The sequence below is a fragment of the Oryza sativa genome, chromosome 6 (assembly GCF_034140825.1).
Source record: "Oryza sativa Japonica Group chromosome 6, ASM3414082v1".
Taxonomy (NCBI): Eukaryota; Viridiplantae; Streptophyta; class Magnoliopsida; order Poales; family Poaceae; genus Oryza; species Oryza sativa.
In genome coordinates, this window is record NC_089040.1 from 5,816,624 (window position 1) to 5,841,568 (window position 24,945).

The 24,945-nt window shown below is 41.7% G+C and overlaps 3 protein-coding genes, 1 long non-coding RNA gene and 1 pseudogene across 4 annotated transcripts; 4 read left to right on the forward strand and 1 right to left on the reverse strand.

Moving 5' to 3' along the window:
- Positions 1-66: 66 nt before the first annotated feature.
- On the forward strand, positions 67-1,112 carry LOC107276799 (uncharacterized). The gene is made up of 2 exons (XM_015786571.3): positions 67-414; positions 510-1,112. Exons 1-2 carry the CDS (start codon positions 67-69, stop codon positions 1,110-1,112), a joined length of 951 nt encoding a protein of 316 aa, XP_015642057.1.
- Positions 1,113-4,160: 3,048 nt separating this feature from the next.
- On the forward strand, positions 4,161-4,834 carry LOC107281229 (uncharacterized). The gene is made up of 2 exons (XR_001546587.3): positions 4,161-4,351; positions 4,435-4,834. It is a non-coding gene; the product is annotated as an uncharacterized lncRNA (long non-coding RNA).
- A 3,226-nt stretch (positions 4,835-8,060) lies between these two features.
- LOC4340460 (triacylglycerol lipase OBL1) lies at positions 8,061-11,470 on the forward strand. The gene is made up of 4 exons (XM_015786494.2): positions 8,061-8,469; positions 9,934-10,127; positions 10,247-10,280; positions 10,375-11,470. Exons 1-4 carry the CDS (start codon positions 8,139-8,141, stop codon positions 11,283-11,285), a joined length of 1,470 nt encoding a protein of 489 aa, XP_015641980.1. The 5' UTR covers positions 8,061-8,138; the 3' UTR covers positions 11,286-11,470.
- A 2,510-nt stretch (positions 11,471-13,980) lies between these two features.
- On the forward strand, positions 13,981-15,708 carry LOC107278095 (UDP-glycosyltransferase 73C4-like; annotated as a pseudogene).
- A 492-nt stretch (positions 15,709-16,200) lies between these two features.
- LOC9266287 (putative glycine-rich cell wall structural protein 1) lies at positions 16,201-17,245 on the reverse strand. Its single transcript, XM_015787154.3, has one exon. The coding sequence runs from the start codon at positions 17,217-17,219 to the stop codon at positions 16,362-16,364; it is 858 nt and encodes a 285-aa protein (XP_015642640.1). The 5' UTR covers positions 17,220-17,245; the 3' UTR covers positions 16,201-16,361.
- Positions 17,246-24,945: the final 7,700 nt, after the last annotated feature.

Genomic DNA, 24,945 nt, shown 5'->3' on the forward strand with positions numbered 1-24,945 from the left:
CTTCATTAACTGACTATCATCTGTTCATATGCAATATTAACTTATAATTTTTTCACTGTATGTAGTATGGGAAAGCGTACAGAAGGTACTAGCGAGGAAGGTGGCTCTCGTGAGAAGTATATCAGTTGGAGTGATGATGCTACTCAGTTCATGCTTGAGTGGTATATAGAGCTCTGCAAAGACAAACCTAGTACCTTCAAGTGGAAGAAACAACACCACCAGCAATGTGCTATAGCTTTAAAAGACAAGTTTGGGATTAGAGTCACCAAAAGCCAAGTCCACAGGCACTTAAGGCTATGCAAGGAAAAATGGAGTTGGATTTGTGCAGCTTTAGGGAAAAGTGGCTATGGTTTTGATGCAGCATCATGCAAATTTAACATTGACCCATCTGAGAAGGATTCAAACAAACTTGGTGTAAGCTATATTATTGTGCAATAATTTCTGAGTTATAATTCATACAAGAATGTGCTAAATTTGTTTATTTCTAACTATGTTTCTTCTCATGGCAGACAACTAAATATAACTACTTGACTAAGCCTATCAAATTCTTTCACCCCTTTGAAGAATTATTTATTGGTTGTTCAAAAGCTGATGGTTCACTAGCAATTGACCGGTTCAATGCAAATGGTAGCAGTGATAGTGATGGCAGTGGTAGCATCAAGGAGTTGGAAGAATACATATTTGCATTGGAAGATGGTGGCCATGATTCTGACACGATAGCTCGCAATAGTCCTACTACTGATGGCACTTATTCAGGGCATAAGCGTAGATCTGTGAAATCACCTACCAAGAAGACTCTGAAGCATAAAACAAGCCACAAAGAAGAAGAACAAGATGAGCTGGCAGGTAGTATCCTTAAGCTTGCTAACAAACTTGCATTAGTTGAACAATCCATTGTAGGAGGTCCTAATGCAAGTATTTGGAGGCGCATAGAAGATCTCACCATCCCAGCAAGTGACAAAATTGAACTTGCAACCTTTCTTGCCAAGCCTGAACAAGAAATCTTTCGTTCGTATTTGCGAGTTGCAAGTGATGCAAGTTTCCAAGCTTGGGTTATAGATTACTTTGAGCGCAAATGTGCTTGCAATGGTGGCAATGGGTGCACTATGTGAATCATGTGTCAGGTGGTGACATTTTGGTTAGGGAGCAATGTATTTTGATAAAACCCATGATGCTATATATATGTGATGTATGCTGGCACTATCATGCAGGGGATGGTAGTGTGGGGTATCTAGTAGGGACAGGGCAAACCCTCGTGATGTATATATGTCACTGCTATGTAGTAGGTACTTGTGGTGTGACACATATGAAGTAGGGATTAATGCCAACCCGAATGCTGTAATATATAATGTGCTATGGCTACACTACTATGCAGCTTTCAATTCTGTTTTCTGTCATATTGTATCTCAAGGCTTTCAACACACAGCAACGTAGCCATTTTGGCCACAAATGCAAGTACATACCTAGGCTTTCACTTACATAGTAAAGTTTGTATTTTTTTGATGCTATTTTCAAACTTTTGCAATACGACCATCCACAATAGGATGGCATTTGACGGCATAGCCATTTGATGGCACCAAACCAAACCTGGTTTAGCCAAAAATTGGCAAGGTTAGTTTTGGCCTTTAACCAAACACAATTTGGCCTTTCCAAATATTGGCCATGCCAAATTGTGCCTTTGGCCAAATTTTGGTAAGGCTTGTTTTGGCCTCGAACCAAACTTGCTCAAAATGGCGTTGCCATCGTATGACGACCACCCTCGGATAGTGAAGCTGACTGACATTGATATTTCTTCTTACTCGCTTTGTTTCAATAAAAAAAATAAAGAGATAATCCAAGAAATGCCGTTGATAAGCGACCAAGCGTCCAAATCCAAAAAATGCTATAAATAAATACGAGTTCCAAGAAATGCTATCGTATAAACGACTTTGTCCTAAAAATGTCATCGCCGTTAGGGTTCCGTCTATTCCACGCTGTTAAATACACTGTTCATCCTATAACACTTAACGGCACGGGATGGACAGAACCCTAACGACGATGGTTTTTTGGGACAAAACCGTTTGTACGATGGTATTTCTTGGAACACACACTTGTCGATGTCATTTAACGGATTATCTCAAAAAATAGAACTAGTACAAGATATGACATATATTAATACTATAATATGTTATATCCTAAATTAAGTTTATGTTTTATAGAGGGAATAACCTAGGTACTATGTACTCCCTCAGTTCCAAAATATAACAATTTTTGGATGGATAGGATATATCCTAATCCTATAAATCTGGACAGATACATGTACATCCTCTTATCACTTGAAATTTATGAAGTATAGAGGAGTATGTTCTTGCTCACGAGACGGAGGCAACAAACCATATTATACTTAATGGGCATTTGCAAATTTGCCACCAGTTTTTTCAATATTGTAAGGATGCCACTCGAATGACAGTTTTAGCGGTATTTTTGCAATTTTTAGTGGCAGTCTTGTAATAATGATTTAAAGTAATGGTAAATTTGCAATTGCCTTGTACGTAAATGTGTTTTCGCTGGACAAATTTGATTCAAATTGCTTTCCTTAACTGGTTCGTCTAACATTGCTCCAAACCGAGGGGCTTGCATCCAGCACTGGTGGCCTCACCGCTGCCACCGTCTTCTCGTGCCTCTTCTTACCGGCTTCTTCCTCACCGCCACCAGTAGTGTCGCTGCCTAGTGCCGTTGCTTTCCATGGGTTACCGACGCCGCAGCTCCTATTGGTGGTATTGCTGATAGCTAGTGGCTTTATATTCAGGGCTGTCCTTGAGTCAGTGCGGACGGTACGACCGTATTTGGTCTCTAAAAATTAGGGATCTTTAAAATATGTATATTATGGTATCAGGCCTGATAGGTTTAGAGGAAAGACAGGATCTTTAAAATATGTATATTATGGTATCAGGCCTGATAGGTTTAGAGGAAAGACAGAAGACCAATCGGTGATCGAGCATATCGTGACTGCTTGATTGTATTTTAAACTTATTCATGTGAAATTCGTTAATGATAATGAGATTTTAAATATTATCTTATATTTTTATGGTGAATGGGGGCATTCATTTTTTTTTTCTGCACCGGGCCACCAAAAAGTCAGGGCTGACCCTGTTTATATTTTTTTAAGGTTGTTTAATTAGCTAATACTTAATTAATCATACGTTAATACTATTTCATATGCGCAAAGGGATTAATTCCCATCCATTTATGCCCAACACAACCTAAACAGGCACATTGCCGATTAGCTACCCTTTTATGCTCAATATTACTGTGCACGTCTCATGTACGTAGGCCTGATATGATGTACCCAAATTTCTAGCCTACAAATCCCAAGGGTTGGAGAAAAAAAGGTTGGAATAAATTTTGAGCTTAAAAAAGAAAAAAATAGTGAGTTGAGCAGTGAAAGGGCATGTGGGCCGTGGGCTAAAACCTCCAATGCTTCCTGCAACATGCCACCAATCCACCATTTGACATTGGAATAAGTTCACTTTGTGACCCTCAAAAGTGATCGAAATCTAATCCGCGACCCCAAACCACAAAACCGGATATCTCGACCCTCTAACTCTCGAAACCGGTGCAATTTGACTTCTTGGTTGGTTTTGGAGGGCGGTTTCGCTGACGTGGCGTCTACGTGGCGGTTTTGACTCGGTTTTCTTTCCACGTGACGTTGACGTGGCACTTACGTAGCATTAGAAATAAAAAATATGTCTAGGACCCATTTGTCATACACACAGAAAAAAAATATGGGAGCCACTGTCATGTGGAGCCCACACAATCCTCTCCTCCCCGTCTTCCTCCTCCCTTCTCTCCTCTCCACGGACGATGGGGTCTGCGCCGACTCGCCGCCGGCCACCGCCTTGGCCGCCGCCACAGACGGCATCACTAACGCCCCTCCCCCGCGAGTTGTCGTCGGCCTCCCCCACCCCTTCCCGCGGAGCCGTTGCCAGCGCACCCGACGGCGGGCGGGAGGGCGGACGCTGGAGCAGCGGCGACGACGACCCCTTCTCTCTTGCTCTCCTTCCTTCTTCAAGCGGTGTGGCGACGAGGAGCAGCCGCGGAGCATGATTACTGCGGCGGAGATGGCGATGGCGCAGTGGAGGCCGGTCGGCCTTGAGGTAGCGCGCCATGGCGGCGCACGGGGTGAGGCGGGCGTGGAGGACACGGTGGACCGGGTGGAGGAAGAGGTGGAACGCGTGCGGGGGCGCAGGAGGAAGCGTCCGGCATCAATTATCACGACGAGCTGCTTTGGGTGTTCGTCCACGCCGACATCGGCTACTGCTTTTCTGACTCGCGCCGCCACAGCCTGCCATAACTCCAATCCAGCATCCATGTACAGGCGTACAGCTCTTACTATACAATTAAATTAAATCTGCCATTAGTTAGTAACTAAGCTTGATTATATTTGATAATCAGCGAGATGTACAACGGATCTTGGCTATCTCCGAGATATACAGCGGTGACGCCTGCATGACAATCACCGGTGAGATGAATCAAGAACTGATATAGAATTTCTCCGGTCTCTGCGCCACGGCTCAGAGAAAGGCACCCGCCCGCCGCCGTCGGAATCATGCTCCGCGGCTGCTCCTCGTCGCCACACCGCTCCTCCTCATCGTTTCTGTTTCACCGGAACATCTCCGCCGCTGACCCCCGTCCCACGGCCGCCGCTCGCCAACGGAAGAGAAAGAGAGAGAGAGAGGGGGGAGGATGAGGAGAGAATGATTTATGTGGACCCCACATGTCAGTGGGTCCCACCCATACTTTTGGTGAATGACAAATGAGTCCCAGTATATTTTTTATTTTTAATGCCACCTAAGCGCCACGTGAAAAGAAAACCGAGTCAATACCGCCACGTAGGCGTCACGTCAGCGAAACCGCCCTCCAAAACTACCAAGGGAGTCAAATTGCACCGGTTTCGAGAGTATATCCGGTTTTATGATTTAGAGTCACGGATTAGATTTTGACTTTTGAGGGTCACAAAGTGAACTTATTCCTTTGACATTTGCTGAGACCTACAGGTTAGTATGTTGCGCGGTAGTTCGTGCACCGCAAATAGAAAATGACAAAAGAAACACCACCACCGTGAATGCCAGAAAACAATGAGTGTGATGAGTAAGGACGAGACGAGGGAATCTGAAGTTGGGCCGCCCCTTCTCATTCTAGCTTAAGGCCTTGTTTACTCGGAGAAAATTTTTGGGTTTGGTTGTCACATCAGATATACAAACACACATTTGAAGTATCAAATATAGTATAATAATAAAATAAATTACAGATTCCGTCAGAAAACTGCAAGACAAATTTATTAAGCCTAATTAATCCGTCTTATTAAGCCTAATTAATCCATCATTAGCAAATGTTTACTGTAGCACCACATTTTCAAATCATGGCATAATTAGGCTTAAAAGATTTGTCTCGCAATTTACACGCAAACTGTATAATTGTTTTTTTTTCTTATCCACATTTAATACTCTATACATATGTCTAAACATTTTAATTGATGGGTGAAATGCTTTTGATTTGGGAACTAAACAAGGCCTAAGTGTGAATGAGAAATGAGTAATAAGGTCACACATTGTTTGGCCCGAGTTGGCCCCTAAAAAATTTATACCTATATTTATATGTAGAAAAGAATTACATAGAAAATCTTTATGTAGATTTATTTGGTGTATAATCTTTATATACATAAAAAAATATTTGATAGAGAAACTTTATACGTAGAAATATTTGATATACAAATTTTATACACATAAAATTTATACATACAAACCATTTGATATATGAACTTCATACGCATAAACATAGAGTATAAAAACTTCACATATATAAACATTCAGTATGGAAATAACTTTACACAAAAATAAATTTGAGAAATAGAAAAGACAAAACACCTATTTGGGCCGCGAGGCCCAACTTTTCTTCTCCTGCCTAAGCAGGTCACCACTTGGATTTGCTCCAAGGAATAATTTTGTTTTGCCTCCCTCAACTTATGTCCATAGTTGAATCACATCCCTTAATTGCAAAACCGGGTATAGCCTGTCCCCAACTCTTAAACCTTTGCAAATCGACTCCCCAGATAGTTTCGAAGGCGGTTTTGTCCCACGTGGCATCTTTGATCATGTTGACTGGCTGAGTCAGCTTGTGAAACCCACATGTCAGTCACAAGGATAAAAATAAAAACGGTAGGACCCACTTATCAGCTCCAATACTCCCCTCAATCTCGACCGTCGAGCGTTGGCCTCGGCGTTGCCCCTGCCATGTCTTCCTTCCTTAAATAGTTGCTCAAAAACCCAAGCGAAAAGAAGTCTGTCCTACAAATTGAAACGGCCCAACACCGGAACATGCGCTACGGCCCCTGCCCGCGGCCGGTTGGGTGGGTGATCTCACGAACGCACGCGAGAAATCACACGCATCAACCTAGCATGCATGCAGGCAGGCAGAGTAGTGGTAGTAATAGTAACATGGAAGCTTGGGCTCTACTTCCTTTATCTTATAAAAAACTAACTTAGAACTGAATCTGATATATGTTCAGATTCGTTGTAATATAATATGTCACATCTAATTTTAGATTTTTTTTTGACGGAGGGAGTATCTGCTAGCTGCTTTTGTCGCCGCGCGCCTTGCCGGCCTTTCCAACTTGCGATCGATTGCCGTTCAGTTTGGCACATCCTGCTGCTGAATCAACTAGCTAGGAATTAAGCCAAAGCAAGCAAAGCAAAAGATTCAGCAATAGTACATCTCTCTACACTTTGTAATCAAAATCTCCTTCAGAAGTCTCGAACTCTCGATCACTCACGGCAACTGGTTCTACAAGCTAAGACCAATTCATGCAAATGCATGTGTTAGGACTTTGTAATTAATGTGCACAACCCGGAACTGCCAATCACCCAGGGCATTTTCTGACTGATTCATCTGCTTTTACAGAGGTTAGGAATCAATCAGCGCGTTAATTTCCTTCTCATTAAGTTTTTTTTTCTATACAATCCTACTTGGCCCGATATGTGCAAACCTTGAAAGCATCAAATTAAAGTGAAGCACTAGGTCGGTCAACAACACGGACACACGGTCGTGTGATGTGACTGTGAGATCGAGCCTGCAGCACGTCGGACATCCAATGGACCCAGCCGTTGATTTTTATTTTTCCTAGTATCTCCCGTTTTGTCGTTGAAAGCGCCGCGTTTTTCCACGGGGGAGAAAAAAAAAATACCCACTTGACGGTGAGAATGCACGCCTCTCATCAGTGGAAACCCCGAAGAACGTGGGACTTTACAAAGTGCAGTGACAGAGACGAGTACTATAATATCTGACACACTCATACCCCAGTGTGTATATAGAAATCGGTAAATACTCCTAATTAATTTGCATGCATCTTCGCAGCAACTCAGTCATCAGCCCATAGCCATTTAATTATACGTACATAGTAGCTCGTTTTGTTACAAGTAAAAAAAAAAGGAATATGCTAACACCTATGAAAAAAAAATCTCTTTACGGTTAAACAATATGTTTTTTAAAAAGCTTTCTATAGAAATGTTGCTTTAAAAATCATAAAATAATTAATACTTAATTAATCATGTGTTATTGGCTTATTCTCCCATTGTACGTATCTCTCAATTAATTTCGTCCTAAGTGAACCTGTCATCTGTAGCAGCAGCAAAAACTTAACCATATTTCATCCTAAGTGAATAAATGCTTCGACGCCTTTCAGATTGCTACCTATGAGAAGCTGAATTGAAAGGCATCCAAGAGCAAAGCAACGAGAGAAGATTCGGATTCTCCTTCCTTTGCGTGCAAGAACACGGATTAATTCGATCGGCCCGCCGTGCAGGAAGGTGTAGCTAATCAATTATAATCGCTGGTTACCAAACGCTAATACACAAATTAGCACCACCACTAAACTATCCACGATTAATTAACTCACGACGACTCGTTCATTATTGCCGTTTACTAATACCATGTCCACACGGCCATTCTTTTTTAATTCACCAACCCTAAGCCACTACCCTCCTACAGTATATAATAGGGCTCCTCCTTGAGCTATTCATCAATTTGCTTGTTCGATCATAAGCTCGATCTCGTGCACATCGTCGACGACGGCGACCACCGGCGGATCAATCGCCGGCGGCATGGACGACGACGACGACTGCCGGCGGCGAGATGTCACCTTGGGCGACGAATTCATGGTGCTGCAGCCGGAGAACGGCGGCGCGCGCAGCCTCGCCGACCTGCTGCTCTCCTGCAAGGTCGGCGAGAACAAGGCCGTGCGCTGCGGCCGCCCCGGCGCCGAGGTGGCGCTGCCGTGGCACCGGTGGATCATCGCCGTCTCCCTCCTCGCGCAGATGCTGCTCCGGTTGTCCAAGGGGGTCATGGCCAAGGTCGGCCGCGCCGTCGAGTACTGGATGAACCTCGTCAGCGAGAATGACAACGTCCTCGGCCTCATCAGAAATGCTCTGCATGGTATGTGTGATTTTATTAGACCTGCATTTAAGTTTAATTTTATGTATATATATGTACAATGATCTCGCTTTTTATGCTAGTTAACTAATGTTGTTTTGGAAGGTGATATTTAAACACCCCAAAAAAAAGTTCATCCATTGCATTTGTTGCCCAGCACTCCAGCTTAAAAGCTAGTTTCTTGGGGGAAGTATATATGTGCTTTGTTGAGTTGCTAGTTAGGAAAATTTGATTTGATGCAAATGCCAACGGGAATAATTTGGATGGACGTTTAATTGATTTGTTGTTCTCTTATTATTATGAAGTATTGATAATTATGGAGAGTTCAGACCAATGCACAACGTTTTTTACTTAAAAACATGGACAATAATCTCTGACATGCATGCAGTTTGATTTAGTTCAGGGAAAGACACGTTTTCAGTAATTTTAAAAACGAATATGCGTTGCCCATGCATTGAGCTTGAGCAAGCACTAAGCACCAGCATACAGTTAATTTGAATAAGAAGGGGAGGATGTTATAGTTTATATCTTTGGAATATCATTAAGTGATCAATATCTTTTTTATTAAAAAAAACATGTCGTGCTATAAGATTAGCAGCCCCTCTTTAGCTCTAGCAAATTGGGTTTTGTTGATCAGTACAGCAGTATACGATTATTTATTATCTATGCTAATTATTATGTTGACGCAGAGGTCATATAAACAATAATTCCATTAGGTCTACTCCCTATGTCCCAAAAAAAGACAAATCATGGGTTTCCGTGTCCAACTTTAACTGTCCGTCTTATATGAAATTTTTTTATAATTTGTATTTTCATTGTTGTTAGATGATAAAACATGATTAATATTTTATGCGTGACTTGTCTTTCTAATTTTTTTTTTCATAATTTTTTTAAATAAGACGAACGGTCAAACATTGGACACGGAAAGTAGGGTTTGTCTTTTTTTTTTTAAGACGGAGGGAGGAGCTAAGCTCACACATAGCTGGCTTGCAGGCTTGGAAGATACTATCTAACTTGTTTCTTGTCAGAACTCATTATTATTTATATGCATTGCTGGTAGTTAGTCATGTGAAGAGTTCAGCTCAACCAATCTTAATTCCTATCCAAAACAAGGATAATGTACACTAATTTCTTATACCATGTTATGAGGGTTGTTTAATCCTCTAATCAACTAACTTGAATATAGTCATTAGCTTGATCTCTTCCTTCCGGGCCCACAGGTCGCAACAATCATGTCCTTGATACACGCCTTATGATTATTGTCATTTACTCCACATGTTTCACAAGAATTGAACTCAAAAAGAGTTGTTACAAAAACACATCTTTGCAAATACATGTACAATGTATTTACCAGGACCCTTATAGCTAGTCAAGTTAAGATCAGATACATTTCAAACAAATAGTGCAATTAAAGACAGTGATTTTCAGACAATATTAGTGCTGTAGCACTTACATTTTACATTGCAGGGAAGGTGAAAACGCCGGACAGAAATTCTCCCAACTACAGATCGTTCATTGGACTTCTTGACACAAGGATCGATCTGGACGAGAAGATCAAGCCAGGTGATAGCAATTACCACGCAGCTCTCTGCATCATGGCAGCGAAATTGGCCTACGAGAACGAACTCGTCATAAAGGACGCCGTGGAAAAGAATTGGAAGGTTCGAACACTTTGAATTGATGTTTTTTGAAATTTTTTGCAATTAAACTCTACGAAATAAAACATATTATGTCTTTGAATTAACAACTATCATTTCGTTTCGTGCTCATGATTTTACAGATGACCTTCTTAGAGTTCTTCAACTGTTGGAACGGTAAGATATCCAAGTACAGACTTTGATTACTACTAATGACAAAGTTATAATTGATGAATAAACTAATGAGTTTTCGTAATTGCTCCTGGTTCAGATTTCCAGAATGATTACACGACCCAGGCGTTCATGTTCGCCGACAAGCCGGAGGACGCCGAGCTCGTCGTGGTGGCGTTCCGCGGCACGCAGCCGTTCGACATGGAGCAGTGGAGCACCGACGTCGACATCTCGTGGTACGAGATCCCGGGTGTGGGCAAGGTCCATGGCGGCTTCATGAAGGCGCTCGGGCTGCAGAACAACGCCGCCGCCGGCAAGAAACCCAGCTGGCCGGCGGAGATCGCGCCGCCGTCGGCGGCCAAGAACTCCGAGAAGACGAAGAGCTTCGCCTACTACGCCATCCGCGCCCGCCTGCGCGCGTTCCTCGCCGCCAACCCGCGCGCCAGGCTCGTCGTGACGGGGCACAGCCTCGGCGGCGCGCTTGCCGCGCTGTTCCCGGTGGTCCTGGCGCTGCACGGCGGCGAGGCCGACGCCGCGGCGCTCGGCAGGCTGGACGGCGTGTACACCTACGGGCAGCCCCGCGTCGGCGACGCGGCGCTCGGCGAGTGGGTCGCGGCGGCGAGCTCACTGGAGGGCAAGCACCTCCGGTTCGTGTACTGCAACGACGTCGTGCCCCGGGTGCCCTACGACGACGCCGCGTTCCTGTTCAGGCACTTCGGCCGCTGCGTCTACTTCGACGCCGCGTACAGGGCGAGGGCCATGGCGGAGGAGCCGAACAAGAACTACTTCTCGCCGGCGTTCGCGTTGGCCAAGCACGCGAACGCGGCGTGGGAGCTGGCGCGAGGGCTCGCCATCGGGCGCGTGGCAGGGGGGGAGTACGCGGAAGGGTGGGCGATGCGGGCGGCGAGGGTGGTGGGGCTGGTGTTCCCCGGCTTGCCGCCGCACGCGCCGCAGGACTACGTGAACGCCACCAGGCTCGCCGGCGCCTCGCTTCGCAAGCTGCTAGACTAGACAGTTAGCCCACTCTCTTGCTCTGCGACTGATGAACTGATCACCAATTCACCAGTGGAAATGAATCGAGCACGGGAACGGAACTGAATTATTTTCCGGTTCCTGTGATAGAAAGATGAAACTTTGAAAATTCATGCAAAAATTTGTGTAGTATATTCGAAATCTATGAAGCAATAGGTTTGTCACGTTCGTAGCTTACGCACCTTTTAAAGATCAAGATGACTATGGCGTTCCGGCGTAAGGGTCCGGGATCTCGTCGGAGTAGACCTGCTGATGACGCCGCACACAGTCCGATGCGCTCACCATCTGGCCGGCGTCCGGCGACAGCGGCGCGAGGAGACAACGAGAGGGTGGCCCAGTACTCCGGTCGGGCATTGCGTCGAACACCCTGTACACGAGGTGGTGCAGGTCGCGGCGGGAGCAGATGCCGACCATTCTTGTTCCATAGGTGGGCGGCAGGGGTCAGGAGAGGCGGTCTCTCACCATCGGAATGGAGAGCGCGGCGACCGCCGGTGGAGCTCCGGGCTCCGGCCTAGATTTTTTTTATTTTTATATTTAATTAGGAAAGTAGCCCGCGCAATTGCGCGGGCATCTATTTGTTTCTAAATGTTAAAATCTTTTATGATGACTGAAAATTGTTTGTATCTATATGAAAAGATTTTGTAAAAAGTTCAATATATATAGTTAGTCAGTCCCATATCATGCAGTTTATTTTGATACTTCAAAGCTTGATTGGAAGTAAAAAATTGAGGCCTAGCTTGTTTCACCTATGAACATTGACGAATAAATCTATGACTGGTATCTTCAGATAATATAGAACTAATTATTCTTTGAATTTTGATATCACTATTTTTCTTAATGACTCGAGGATTTTATCATGATTTATAATGGTTTCAAATTGATCGTTCATAATTTTAAATTTAACTAAATGTGTTGGCACTGATTAATATGATATCTATAGCTTGGTTAATCTTTTAGCGTGACTCCCTAGCGTGTTAACAGCCTATAGAAGTGGTGCAATTGAGGCCATATATGCTAGATTTTTTTTGTAATTGGTGGTTTAATTGAGGCCATATAGTATATATGGGTTAATTATTTTACACGAAAAAATATGAATGGCTTGGTACTGTAAAATATCAACAATTAGTTGAAGCTAATTTCTTTCGATCTTTGGTTGTTTTATGTAAAACATATTTTTTTAAAGATCTAATGTTTAAAATTAATGGGTCCATTTATTTAGAAGTATTGTTTTAGAGATGTAATGGTCTAGGTCAAGAGTCATGATTATTTAGCTATCTAATATTGTTTTATATAGTTAGCGCTAGTTAGAAAATAGGAGAAGTTAAATAGAAAATAGAAGAGGAGGGGAGAGTGGAAGGTGGAGGGAATACGTAAGTGTGCACATACGTGGTTAATACCCATGGGTATTCTGTTTTCTCTTCCATATTCTACTATTTTCTGATATGATCTAGATAACAGACTGTCAAGGAAATACTCATAGGAGAGGATGGTTAAGTTGGTCACGTATGTGGTGTTGTTATGAGAAAAGTACTTATTATCGTACTTGTATTGGAGATTAGGAGAGGTTTATATACATGATATTAGGATTAATTACTATTTCAATAGATCTGATGTAATGGTCTAAAATAACATGTCAATCGGCACTGATTTAATGGAAAATCGATGGCTGCATGATATTTTGTTACTTTCTGAGAATTTAGGAGCATTTGTACAAAGTTAATTAACTTTTACTTATAACAGATGTATGATACAATAACTTTTTATGTATTTATAGACCTAAGTTGAATAGATCCTAGTCGAGCTACAGAGGAAGCCTCCTATGTAAGTTCGTACTCGTCCAGTTTTCACATGTATAAAATAGAAGAGGATGGTTAAGTCGGTCGAGGGAGTACATTTGTTTGCACGTATGTAATGTTGTTAGTGAACTTTTACTGATATATAACATATATATATGATGCAATATTTTTTTAGTGTAAGTAGCGCCACAAAGGAGGCCTCATATGTACGTACATACTGATATAACGATATTATAATTTTTGATTTGAGAATGAGGAGGGAAGGAATAATATCGTGACTTTTCAGGAAAAGACGTCGCTTTTTAGCTTTTTTTTTTACGAACTGTACGTACTTATTCTTTGTCCCTTCTAATAGCACAGTATGAAACCGATCTCTATGCTGGAATAGCATCGAGAAAATTCGTTTGCATAGTTACTTATTAAACCTAATCACCAATTATAGATGGTAAAATTTCGTTGAGCTGCTGCTGCCTGTGGATTACACCAAATGATCAAATGCTGCTGCTTGTGGATTACATTGCCAGCTACTGAAAGTCAAACGCTTGTACAATCCCAGTCTCATATAGCTCATTTTCTCCATTGATTAATCTGTGTGGAGGCTTTTATTTGAAACCTAATCCAAGTCTAGGCGGCAGCAGGAAAGCTTTCCTCTATCGAGGCCTTGGGCCCAACATGGACGGAAGGCACCGAAGTAGGCGACCGGAAGCACGATCGGATTTGGGGGCAAGAATTTGGGTCCACCAATTTAATTAAAAATAATGGTAGGTATAGATCTAATCTAACGGTATAAAATAACGGGTCCACCAATTTAAATGAAAATCAACGGCGAGATTAGACTGTGCCACGTAGCGATCTAGGAGCATTTGTAGGAGCGCCATATGGCGGTTTGAGAGCGTTTGTAGGAAGTTTAATGGACTTTTAGTATATAATAATAAATAATAGATAGATAGATTTTTTAAAAGATATAAAAAATAAATTTCCGATTCAAAATTTTACAAAAATATAGTCTCAAGACAAGTTGAACCCTACTCTCCTGTCGATGATGCCGCCGATCGAGCGAGGAAGCATCAGATGGCCGTGGCAACTCCGACGAGGTTGGCGCCGCCAAGGCGCACTTCGTGTAATCGTGTTCGTCCCGCTGATGTACCAGGGGCATTTGATCCCGTCGGTGGACACACGGCGCTGATGGTGGCCACCCACGGCGCGGTGGCCAGCGTCGTCGTGACGCCGTCCTACGCCGCCGCACCGTCGAGCTCGCGTCGTCGACGTCAGGGTCGTGGAGCTCCCGCTGGACCTCGCCGCGGCGGGCTTGGCTGACGGAAGCGACGACGCGACAAGATCCGCCCGGGGCTCAACTACTTCCGCCGCGCGCTGCCGCTCCTCCGGGCGCCGCTCGAGCGCCACCTCCGCGTGGAGCGCGCGCTGGCCGCGGCCGATATGATGGCATCGTCATGAACACCTTCGTGAAGATGGAGCCCGATCGATCGAGTTCGTCGCCAGCTACGCGTTGGCCATTGGAAAGAAAGGTGTGGACCATCGGGCCAGTATCTCTGTATCACCAGCACGATATCGCCGGCGGCGAGAGGGAAGTCGGCGGCCATTGACGCCGACGAGTGCATCCAATGGCTCGACAGCAAGGATCCCAGCTCCGTCATCTACGTTAGCTTCGGTAGCATCGCGCGCACGGATCCGAAGCAGCTCATCGAGCTCGGGCTCGGCCTCGAGGCGTCGGCCCACCCGTTCATCTGGATGGTGAAGAACGCGGAGCTCTACGGAGACACGGCGCGCGAGTTCTTCCCACGGTTTGAAATTTCGGTAATTTCGTCACCCACCGGCAATCTCATATCTCATCCGAAATTTTAGGTTTTTTGTGAATTTGGTCAAATTTTAATCAAATTCATTCAAAATTAGTCAAAATTTCAAATAATTTCGGCCAACTAAATTTCAAAATTTCCGACATTTCAGTCCCCCGGCAAAAAAAAAACAATTTCGAATTTCTTTCAGAAGGAATCGGTGAGCCACCAATTACATTGAATATAGATGGAGAAAACTATACAGTGTAAAGGAAAAGAAAAAAAATACTCAGCTAAGGTACAAGGTTCTTGCACGAGCTCGAGGCACGCATCGCCGGCCTTGGCATGGTCATCAGGGGGTGGACACCGTAAATGCTGATCCTGTCGCACGCCACGGTCGATGGCTTCGTGACGCACTGCGAGTGAACTCGATCATGGAAGTTGTTGCCACCAGGTTGCCCATGGTGACATGGCCGCATTCTGTCGACCAGTTGTTGAACCAGAAGATGGCCGTGGAGGTGCTCGGGATTGGCGTCGGCGTCGGCCTTGATGAGTCGGTGACTGAAGGACACTGTGGTGGGGAGGGTGGTGGTGGAGAAGGCAATCGGGAGCATACTTGATGGAGGAGAGGAAGGAGAAGAGAGGAGGAGGAGGAGGGCGCGGGAGCTCACGGAGAAAGCGAGTACGACAGTGCAAGAGGGCGGATTGTTATATGACAATCTGTTTGATTTCATCAAGTACTTTTTAAGGGTGAATAGAGAGATAGTTAGATTTGTCCCTTATTCTTTTAAGGGTGAGATCGGTAGATCTTAGTAGTACGAATGAATAACATTATGTTCTAAATAGAAAAAAGAGTGGCATTTTTATTATTTTGAATCTTCAGTTCATCCTTTTCTCCCCCCTACTCCATTCTTGTGTTGACATGCTGTCTAGACTTTGCTACCAACACGTATTCTTGCAAGAGGCCATCAAGGCCCAAAGCCCATCAACAATTCAGCATACAGGCGTATATAGATTTTTTTTTTGCGAGGAGTATATAGATTTTCAGCGTATGTTGTTTTTAAACTTGTACACAAGAATCGAGGAGGTGACACAGATTACTCGATTACCATATATGAACACTATACTGTTGGCGATTCCCTCGCTACTTTTTGGGGAAAAATATTGATGTTCTTAATTTATACTACAATTGACATTTCTAATGGAACTTATATTTAAAAAAGAGTTGAGAACATCAAAACTACCTACATTTATGATTGAAGGGATTAGTATTCTTGAGAAAACAAACAATAAAATACTAATTGGTTACACAAACACACATACATTGGTAGTAGTAGCATGCAATGCAAGTAGCTACTTTTATTACAGATAGCCTTGGTAAGGCCTTTATTACTTAAATACATAACACATTTGCATTTTCAGTAGCATTTTTGTAGGCATTATGGGCATTAGTTCCGATGAAGGTTCTATGGGTAGCGCACACCGGCGGATCCAGAACCGCTTCCTGAGCCACTCCCAGAACCACTACCGCCTGGAACGCTTTGCCCACCACCGCCACCACCACCTTGACCACCTGCCTGAGCATATCCACCACCGTAAGGCCAATATCCGCCATAGTAGGGCCCATATCCACCAGCTTGACCATATCCAGAACCAGACCCCGAGCCCTGACCAGATCCACCATTTTGTCCACCGCCACCACCTCCACCTTGGCCTCCACCTTGAGCATATGCACCACTACCACCGTAAGGACCATAGTAAGGACCATATCCCCCAGCTTGACCATAGCCAGAACCGGAACCGGAACCAGATCCGGAACCACCATTTTGTCCACCCCCACCGCCTCCACCTTGGCCACCTCCTTGAGCATATGCGTTACCACCATAAGGACCATATCCACCGGCCTGACCATAGCCAGAACCGAAACCAGAACCATACCCAGACCCACCGTTTTGTCCACCGCCGCCACCTCCACCACCACCTTCTCCTTGAGCATATGCTCCACCACCATAAGGTCCATATCCCCCTGCTTGGCCGTACCCAGAACCGGAACCGGAACCATATCCAGAACCACCATTTTGTCCGCCTCCACCACCTCCACCCCCACCACCCCCACTAGCATATGCTCCTCCGGATCCGCTTGACTGGCCATACCCCGAGCCAGAGCCAGATCCCCACCCAGAACCGTTCCCCGATCCACCACCACCTCCCCCTCCACCACCGCCGCCCCCGGCACTAGCATATCTCGCTACCCTTGCCGCATTGGACAGTCCAATGCTCAGTAGCACGATGAAGCTAAGAGCTACAAACCTGGTTCTAGCCATCTTGAGCTTTGCAAGATTGAAGGATGAGATGCATGGAACCGATGATAGCATGGGTACTTATAGTAGCCGGAGTCCATGCATGCAAGGCTGTAGTGCACAATGACACTTGGATACTAGTTTTAACAAAACGATGCAGTGTGCTTCACGAAGGAGGATTAGACAATATGGAGTTAGGAAGTTATGACTTTACAGGATGGGGCATGCAGACATCTCTTCTGACTATTACATGTGGATCTGAGTTGATAAAACGCGGCTAGTATACCACGCGCGCACTCTGGGAGTTCAGACATTTGAAATGCAGGCGAGATTTGCCACTAGTATTAGAAATTCAGACAACATTTGTTTTTTTGTATACAAAGTCGTCGATCGTCTTACCAGCGACTTGACATTATACTATAAAACTGTTAATTACGTGCCAATTATATGCCCATTAGCAGATAGGCTAATTTGTCTAATACATGTAGCGCATTCCTGCGCACTGTAGCAGTCTGAAACTCTGAAGTCTCTGAACAAATCGAACGGTGCTGTACTGCAGTGTTGACAAATGACAAGCCCACAGGCTGCGTGTATTCATGCAAACTTTGACTGCCAATATATATGTCAGTCTATCTTACTGCCTTTGTTAAGTGCCCTACGTGTATTAGAAATGCACCTGATCTGTCTGACAGCTCTAGCTATTGACTCGTTCAATTACAGACTGCATATGATATTTAGGCAGAAAGCCCATCGATCAGAGAGCCGTATGCATGTACAACTGCAGCTGCATGATCATAACTTTACTTCCCTTAGGTGTGTAAAATTGAAATGGATTAGGACAGACAGTGCTTACTTCTTAATGATCATTGCAGAGACTTCCTCTGTAAGAAAACGATATTTTATTCTTTGTGCAGATGCAACTATATATATGACCTGCAGAGTGAATGTCTAGTTGTGATCAATTAATTCTCCAAATAGTCTATATGCAAGTGCATAATATGATCACGGTCGTCCTCATGGAGAGAGTTGGCATCATCGCTCTTCTAGCGATTGACATCATCACTCAGATCAACGAACTGATCAGCTGAATGATTAGATCGGAGTAATTAATTTTCACATATACTCTCTCCGTTTCACAATGTAAAACTTTCTAGCATTGTCCATATACATATAGATGTTAATGAATCTAAACACATATATGTCTAGATTCATTAACATCTAAATGAATATGGATAATATTAGAAAGTTTTACACTGTGAAACGTGAAACGGAGGAAGTATATATATATATATATATATATATATATATATATATATATATATATATATATATATATATATATATATATATATATATATAACAGTAATATGCGTGAGAGCTGGCTGGCGCACAAACAATTTAGTACGTTTACCTCCAAAAAAGAAAACATTTTACTACGAAGATGGATGCACGCAATTAAACTGAACCAGTTCAATTAGACTTGCTGACGAGCTGTTAAGCATTCAGACATTCAGACTTCGTAACCACAACGTGCATTAGCCGTAAGTCATTGACCATTACAATGAGAGAAATTTTATATAGCTAAGATCGTTTAATTTGTTGATGGCAGTGAGGTGAACTCCGAAGGGAGCTTCCTCGCAACTCGCAAGTTACAGTTACAGGCTTTACAGTTAGGGCCTGTTCATTTAGATGCTATTTTCAACCTTACTAAATTTTGATAAAGTTATCAAAAAAAAATGGCAGTTTGCTGCCAAATTTTGGTAACTATATAAGAAATCCTACCAAAATTTTAGTAAGTTACCACTATGCCAAAATTTTAGTAATGCCAAAATTTGATAAAGTTTTTTTTTTTTTATCAAAGTGAACAAGCCCTTGTTCCGAGCCAAGTTGCCTTGTCGACGAACTGAAACCTACGGTCCTACAAGGCCATGGAATACGGGCCTGCATGGCCCAACATGCGCTGCCGCCAGCGAAATCCACGAGTTAACACCCGGTTGCCAGTCAAGCAGCCCAAGAGCACATAATAATCTCGCAGGCCGAACCCAAAAGAAAGGCTCACGCAAAACGCTTTCCTATGGTCTATGGGTGGGGCTGCAGGAGAACTAACAGGGAGGAAATGCAAGATCAATTGGGTAAAGACAGGCATGCCAATGTTATATTGTGGACTTGGGATACTCGATCTGGAAATTGGAAAAGTTCGTGAGAGCTCTGCGAGTGAGATGGCAATGAAAAGTGCTAGGAAAATCCTGGGTGGATATGGAAACCCCGTGCGATGACACGAACAGATTACTCTTTGCAGTGTCATCCATGAAAACAATATGGATAATCTGGAAGGAGAGAAACTAGAGGATCTTCCGGTGAAAGGAGCTCTCCACTCTAATCTTGAACTTGGGCACAAAAAATAAAGGAGGCAACAACTTAGGTCATTGCAGGAACCAAACAACTAGCGGAGCTAATTCTGTGGCCCCTTAAACGGCTAAACCCCTGTACAGTTTCCTTTTCATTTTTCATACGTGTACATCACTTTTTTCTTACTTTATTTAATACAATTGAAATAGTATGTGTCGATTCACTAAAAATAAGTTGCACGCCAGAAACAAAAAAGTTCTTCAAAGAAAAGGCATACTACATGTACAATATATTTTTGTGAGGAATATACATGTACTCCCTCCGTTTCAGATTATAAGACGTTTTGGCTTTGATCAAACTCAAATTGCTTCAAATTTGATCAAGTTTATAGGAAAAAGTAATAATATTTTCAACTCAACACAAATTTATTATAAAAATATATTCAATTATTGATTTAATGAAACTAATTTGGTATTATAAATATTACTATATTTGTGCATAAACTTGGTCAAATTTAAAGTAGTTTGACTTTGACCAAAGACAAAACATCTTATAATCTGAAACGGAGGGAACAGAACATATCAAGAAATTCCTATTTCTAAAAATATATCCAAACATGGTCTTTTGCACATTGCATGAATGCAATATATTCCGTTCATTTGATAAGTACAAAAAATAATGAATTGAGCGTAACTCAACTAGACAGCCGGTTAGAATGTCTCTGGTAGAATGTATAAAAAGAAGTAGAATGTATAAAAAGAATGGAAGAGACTTCTCTGATGTACTGCCCTCTGACGTGAGTGGCTAACATGTGGGTCCACCAGCTGTGGGGCCCACATGTCATTCTCTCAAATTAAAGTTAGAGGGCAATACGTTAGAGGATCATGTTCCAAAAAGAATTTAAGTTATAGATTTACCACGGGTACTCGTATTTAAGATTTATTATTTGTTATTGGCAATACTACGTACCGGTTGACAACGATAAAACAATAAAATTTATCATATGCCGTCCTGATCTCTCGGAGTTCGATGGTCAAACTCATCATACAATGTCCTAATCTCGCGTGTACATGAGCAATTACGTTTGTAATGTATTTGTAAAAATGGTAGAGAAAAATAAATCAGAGCACGCTACAATACAAACCACACAAAAATGATAATCCCTCCGTCCCAAAATAAGTGCAGTTTTAGCATTGTTCATGTTCAACGTTTGACTGTTCATCTTATTTAAAAAATAATTATGATTAGTATTTTTATTGTTATTAGATGATAATACAAGAATAGTACTTTATGTGTGACTAATATTTTTAATTTTTTTAATAAAATTTTTAAATAAAACGGACGGTCAAAACGCTGGACACGGATATTTATGGCTGTACTCATGACGGAGGTAGTAGAAAAAAATATAAATTAGTGCACGCTGCAACACTAATCATACTGTCCCACCAATCAGACCCTTTTTTAGTAGCACTCTACTTAAATTACGAGCTACCGAAGAATTCCACACTACTAAACAACAGATGAGAGGTAGCGACAACCATAAACTAAGAAAAGAACAGTGTCCAGCTGTAAGTATGTAGAAGCTTGTTTCGCATGTGCCCCCGGCCAATATTTTACCCTCTCCTCTTCTAGAAATTTCGTCGCATATATAATTCTTACCTACCTGAAGCTAAACAAGAATTTCCATCGCCTCCCTGTTCCTTTTCCCCTAGAAATCCACCCGACCAACAGAGTAAAAACGAGCAGAAACCTTACAATAATCGACGCTGCCCTCCTGCTTAAAATTTTCCGCTCAAGAATCACATCGGCTAGCCTAATAAACCAAAGAAAAACTAAAATTTAAATTTTCGAATTTAATATTAAAATTAATTTTAAGATTTTTTTTAACGTAATTTTCTTTTTAGCATTATTTTTTAAGTCGATACGAACTAATGTATAAAATTTTTACCTACAAATTAAATATTCCCTAATAAATTGTTTTTATTTACTCCACCTGTCCAATATTAAGCACAGTTGTGAGTTTAAGTGCACAACGTTTAACCGTCCGTCTTATTTGAAATTCTTTTATAATTAGTTTTTTTATTATTAAATAATAAAACATGAATATTACTTTATCTGTGACTTAATTTTTAAATATTTTATATTTTTTTAAACAAGGTTACTGGTCAAATGTTAGACACGAAAATTTATTATTACACTCAAAATGGCACGGAATACGGGGCCATCGATAAGACGATGAGGCTCCGATCAAGTGACGCTCCGGTAGGTATTGACAGGGACAGGAACAAATTACAAATCACATAATCATGACCATCCAAAAACCCCATCCACATCGCCGCTGAAATCGCCGATCAACAGCAGCAGATGATGACTTGTTGGAGTTCGCATGCATGTGTACTTCTTGCGGATCAAATGTGCGATGATCAGATGAGAGGCTGAGATCGAGCAGCGATAGCGTCGTTGCGAGAACACTAAAAAAAATTATTGGGAGACAGATCAATCGCTAGAACTAGAACGAGCTACGTGTAAGCAAGGCAGGCGATGATTAATCAAATGGGAGAAACGGGGCGCATGATGTGCATGATAAAGGGTAGCCGTCTCCTGGTGGCGTTGAGTGATAGGATGATTGGGGATAGAAAAAAAAAACTTAGGCGGTGTTCTTTGCTCAGGTTCCCAACCTATTTTCCTCGGGTTCCGCACGTACGTTTTTTAAACTGTTAAACTGTATGTTTTTTAAAAAAAGTTTCTAAATGAAAGTTACTTAAAAAATCAAATTAATCTATTTTTTTTAAAAAATAGTTAATACTTAATTAATCACGCTCTAATGGACCGCTCAGTTTTCCGTGTATATAAGATGGGTTCCCAACCCTTCCAACGAACACAGTCTTAGGGTGTGTTTAGTTCACGCTAAAATTAAAAGTTTGATTAAAATTGAAACAATGTGATGGAAAAGTTGAAAGTTTGTGTATAAAAAAATTTTAATGTGATGAAAAAATTAAAAGTTTGAAGAAAAAGTTAGTAACTAAACCAGTCCCAAACTGCCTGCCAGCCAAGACCAATGTGACTGACCGGTGGTGTTTCCCATCCCAAGATGTCATGCCATGGGAAGGAACTCCTGTGCAGGGGAGCGAATTGCCGAATCGACGGGAGGAATGGCACAAACAGATGGTGTTGGGGTGGGGTGGTGACAGCTGTGTTGGTGATGACGTTTTAGAGGGGACTTTTATAAATTTTAATTTAGTCTTTAGACTCTTTACCGCATCCAAAAAGCGCGGGGATTCAGATTAGAGGTGGGGTTTATTTTAGCCCTTTTTTGAACATGGCGGGGCCGGAGGTTAGAGATGAGAGATACCGGGGACAATATTCTCAAAAAAAAGGACAAAGGACGATTTAGTTCTAGCTTGTGACGTCGGTAAAAGACTTGGGATAAAGGGGCAAATCCTTTTCTTTTTGGGCTTGTTTTCATTCTCACGGTGATTCTAGTTGATATGACAATGGTTTGGATACGGTGATTTCTTTTAACACAGTACAAATAGACACTCATATAAACACGTGCACATCTTACCCGACGAGCACCTCAAGAGATTGTGGCGACATATCTTTGTCAATGAAATCATCATTCACCATAAACATCTCGCTGTTAACGAATATGTTGCCTACTATTAAAAAAATAATTAGCAATAAGACGAACACTACTATCAAGTCTTGGACTTGAATTCCGGTCATGATCTCATCGAATACTAATTTACACTCTACATCTGTTTATTGCTTTATTAGCCTATGCAATTTCAATATTGAAACGTAATGTTAGTATTGATTTAGGGTTTTCTATCGTAGTTTAATTATTCAGCATTGATTTTTAAACTACGAATAATTTATATTATTTGAAAGAGAACAGTGATGATGGTGAGTGGTGAGTCTATCATCACCTCATCACCAAGTCCATATGAAAATAAAAAATGTTATTATGGAGCTAGAAGACCAACATGTTAACCGCCTCCACTACTAAATACTAATTCCCTACTTTTGTGAGAAGGGAAAAATGATGATATGGGGCCAAATGCCACATGTCAATAGCAAATATATGTAAAAATTAAGAGATAACATATAAAGAATAATAAACATGATGATAATAATGGATTAATGATATTTTTATTTAATCAAATCCAACTGTAATGCACATGCAATATTATACATATTAATATGTGTATAGATATAGAAGTTTTACACATAAATATTGTTGTTTTGCTTTTTCATAGCTCAATTAATCAAACACTAACACCACCAAAACTCAGAGAGCTGGAAAAATAGATCTGTTTATAAGATAAAATAACTAATGAAGACTTGGTATTATCATCAAATAGACCATAATAGTGACGCTTCAACGCTTTGAAGAAAAATATTTCACGTAAGTGGGTAACTTTTGGACTCTGTAGCATATATTAATTGAATCGTCTGTACTTGGGGAAAATTCTTTGTGGGATACAAGTGGACAATCCCACTATATTTGGATAGAAAACTCACTTACTCTCTCCGTTCTAAAATAAGTGTAGCGGTTGCGTTTATTTTAGAATAGAGGGAGTAATAGTTTTTTTTTTCACATGGTAGTATAAATTTTAAAAGAAATAAATTATAAGTGGGATAACCGGATTAGTGACAAAAAATCTGCTTGCCCGTCCACTTGTATCCCTAATTCCAAGTAAATAATGGAACAACTCAACAAGGTTTGCTTCAAACCAACCTTAATATGCACATATAAATGTAATGTTTTTCTTAAAAAAGTACCCTCGTCTAGACCTTAATATTCTCCATTAACCTTACCATATAAACTTACATATAAATTTGATCAAACCAAACGGGAAATTCTACTGGAAAAAAAATAAAAAGGAAATGCGGTTACAGAAGCTCGTCTCTCGTTTTTCCATTCTGTTTCGACATGGACTGAATTTGGATCGAAAATGCTGTTGAGTTGTACAGAATCTCTTTGCTGCTTTTTTTTCCTAAAAAGAGGATGAGCTATCAATAGACTTAATTTTAGAAATGAATTTAGGGTTTCTTTATTGTATTCTACTACTTAAACTGCCAATCACGTAAGTTTTCAACATTTACTTTTAAACTGCCAATCACGTAAACATAAATAAAAAAATACCTATAGATTATTTTATTATTTAATATACTTTTATGGCTTAGAGCAGTTACAATAGCAAACTATAAGTCAGCTATAAACACATTTTGAGAAGATAAAAGAGGAGTGAGAAGAGCAACGAGCTACATATTTGTAACCAGATGCATCACGAACTTCAAGATGTATGTGTGCATGACAGGTGAGACCAAGTATTAATTGTGTAGTATATGTTTATTGGTAACGGCTTTGTTCGGCTACACTCATTTTTACTGTGTT